General features: G+C 41.1%; 1 protein-coding gene across 1 annotated transcript; it reads right to left on the reverse strand.

Moving 5' to 3' along the window:
- Positions 1–1,041: 1,041 nt before the first annotated feature.
- LOC125380960 (putative G-protein coupled receptor F59B2.13) lies at positions 1,042–2,286 on the reverse strand. The gene has a single exon (XM_048396744.1). It carries the CDS (start codon positions 2,284–2,286, stop codon positions 1,042–1,044), a length of 1,245 nt encoding a protein of 414 aa, XP_048252701.1.
- Positions 2,287–2,516: the final 230 nt, after the last annotated feature.

Genomic DNA, 2,516 nt, shown 5'->3' on the forward strand with positions numbered 1-2,516 from the left:
TACGTTCCTACAACGTACATATATTCAATAAAACACTTTTTGACAACATCAGCAACGATCCACGCCGTCGGTGCACGATGACACCCTATAATCATCAGTTGGGTGATGGGGAACAAGCCAAACTTGGGGAACGGACTGGGGACCTGTTCTGTACCAGAATCAACACAGGGGCTTATCTGCTATAACACGTGTACAATCAACATCATTACATCACGACAGGGAATCAAACTGATTAAAAGTACAGTGCAAGAATTGTGCTTACTGAAATAGTCCAAAGATAAGCATTAATCTCTCCTTGAGAGTGATTCACATTGATACTGCTACTGATGAACAGGGTGATACTGATAAGTCTACTTTGTAACATAACGTGGGAACATATACAAATTAATTACTCCGCACAATGCAAACCCTACCTAAGGCCATTTATTAGAATCAGTTATTGGTCCCTCACTCACGCATTCACTCACATCTGTCTTATAAATCTACATAACTGATGAAATTCCAATGGTGACATCTTCAACGGCAACGCAGTGTGCCATCTCGATGGACTTTTAACGGAATTGATACGTTCAGTAAAAATGTCCCATTAACGATGTTTCACAATATATGACTCAATTTCAATATATATTTAGACTGATAAAACAACAGTTATGTTTTAGCGTTGATAAATGTCAGCATGATTGTGTATTAATTACTAGAGGGTCCGAAATAAATGTGACGATTGTGTGTTCAAAATATGTTAAACTGTATTGACCAACGGATGTGCCAGATCAACATACTGTTCTAATTCAAGATGATGGCAAATTGTAACTGAACAAAACTATTTTATCTGAAAGTAAACACAGTGAATACAACACTAACGTGAAAGAGATAATTAAAATTTGCACAAAACAAACAAAGCAAACTTATTAGGGATGTGCTCACTTACTGTCACGATAAATATGCACCATTCTACTCATACAGAATGCCGGCCTCTTTAGACGGTCACAGGGTTCACAAAACTGAGCGAAATCATATCTTGAGATATCATATTGCATCCATCTAAGCTGTATTTGTATGGTCTGTCATTTGGTCTGTACATTTGCTTGGAGATCCGGCCTGCTTGATGTGAACGATTCTGTAAAAGGTGGTCCGGAAACTGGTGCTGAGAAAGAAATAGGCAACAAAGTCTGTAGACAGGCTCAAACTCGACAGTATTGACGATAGATTCTGTACCATTAAAAAAACGTAGTAATTAGGCGTATTCGGTCCGTACACGTCCGGGAAAAGGTTGAACACGATGGAGTTGGTTGAAATTGGGAGGGCCAGGAATAGGAACACAAAACTGGAAGTGACAATCGTGATTGTTGTCTGTCTTTCTCGTTTTGCTGCTTTGTCTGTGTCTGTTGTAGTTGCCATCTGTCGTCTTTTCTTTGAATGGTGTTTCAGAGCACAGACCACGAGTACATTGAGGATAAGTCCTCCGATTAGGAAGGTGTAGACGAAAAGGACTTTACTAGCAGTGCTCATGCCTCGGAGTATGGCCTGATTCTGTAGAAAGAGTTGTGATGGAACCATGGAGAATACGGTAGCATTTGTTGTTGGGTCTGTAGTGGCAGTGACCGTATAACGGAGTGGACTGAAGATATGGAACAGAGCTGTGGTCAAAACTGCCATCATGATGATGGATTTGGGGCGTCTCATTAACACAAATTCTTTAGCTTTCAAAGGATAGACCACCACGATTAGTCTCTCAATAGACACCAGAAACACCAGACAGTTGATAATTCTCTGTAAGACAGGTTCGACGTACAAACCAACGTAATTAACCCAGGTGTTGTGAAACAATGATTGGTAATTAGCCGTAATCGTGATATAAGTATCTCCAACAGAGAGACAAGCTGCGTACAGGATGTCCCCGGCACTAATGGCAATGAGGTAGCAGTTGGTCGAGCTGTGGTCCTGTGACATGAACACCGAGATGTTGAGACTGTTTAAGATGAGGGCCAACATATATAGAACTATATTCATTGGCTTGATATAAGCAATGACAGCATAAGCTTTCTCGGGTGAAATTAGCCATTGAACCGGTGGGTCATCCTTCACAGTTGTCACGTCCACATGATCTGATGAACAATTGAAGGTACTATTGCATGCACCATCGGACGATGCTGTGTCTGTTGGCACTAACGTTGTGCTGTCAACGTGTCCGTTGGCTGTAACATTTAGAATATTACCGTTCACAGCTAGCTCCTTTCTGTAGATGGAACAAAGCAACAAAATCACGCATGCGAGTTCTCCCGACATGTTGCCGTTGAATTGCGCAGTTCCTTCCGCGGTCTTTTAAACGTTCACGAAGCTTGATAATTATGTAAGAGAAATCATTAAATCCTGGACTGGCGACAATGCACTTACGTCACATCACATCGATGAATTATATACCAGGCAGTGTTTTTACATCGCCCTGATGATGATGCAACATGAGTTCAGAACACTGTATTCTGATTGAAAGCCAGCAATATCGATACAACTGGACC

The sequence above is a fragment of the Haliotis rufescens genome, unplaced genomic scaffold (genome assembly GCF_023055435.1).
Source record: "Haliotis rufescens isolate VD_foot unplaced genomic scaffold, xgHalRufe1.0.p SCAF_16, whole genome shotgun sequence".
In the NCBI taxonomy this organism is placed as follows: domain Eukaryota; kingdom Metazoa; phylum Mollusca; class Gastropoda; order Lepetellida; family Haliotidae; genus Haliotis; species Haliotis rufescens.

What these genes read in the sequence shown, in the direction of transcription:
- LOC125380960 (XM_048396744.1), bottom strand. Translation starts at nt 2,286, where the DNA reads ATGTCGGGAGAACTCGCATGCGTGATTTTGTTGCTTTGTTCCATCTAC.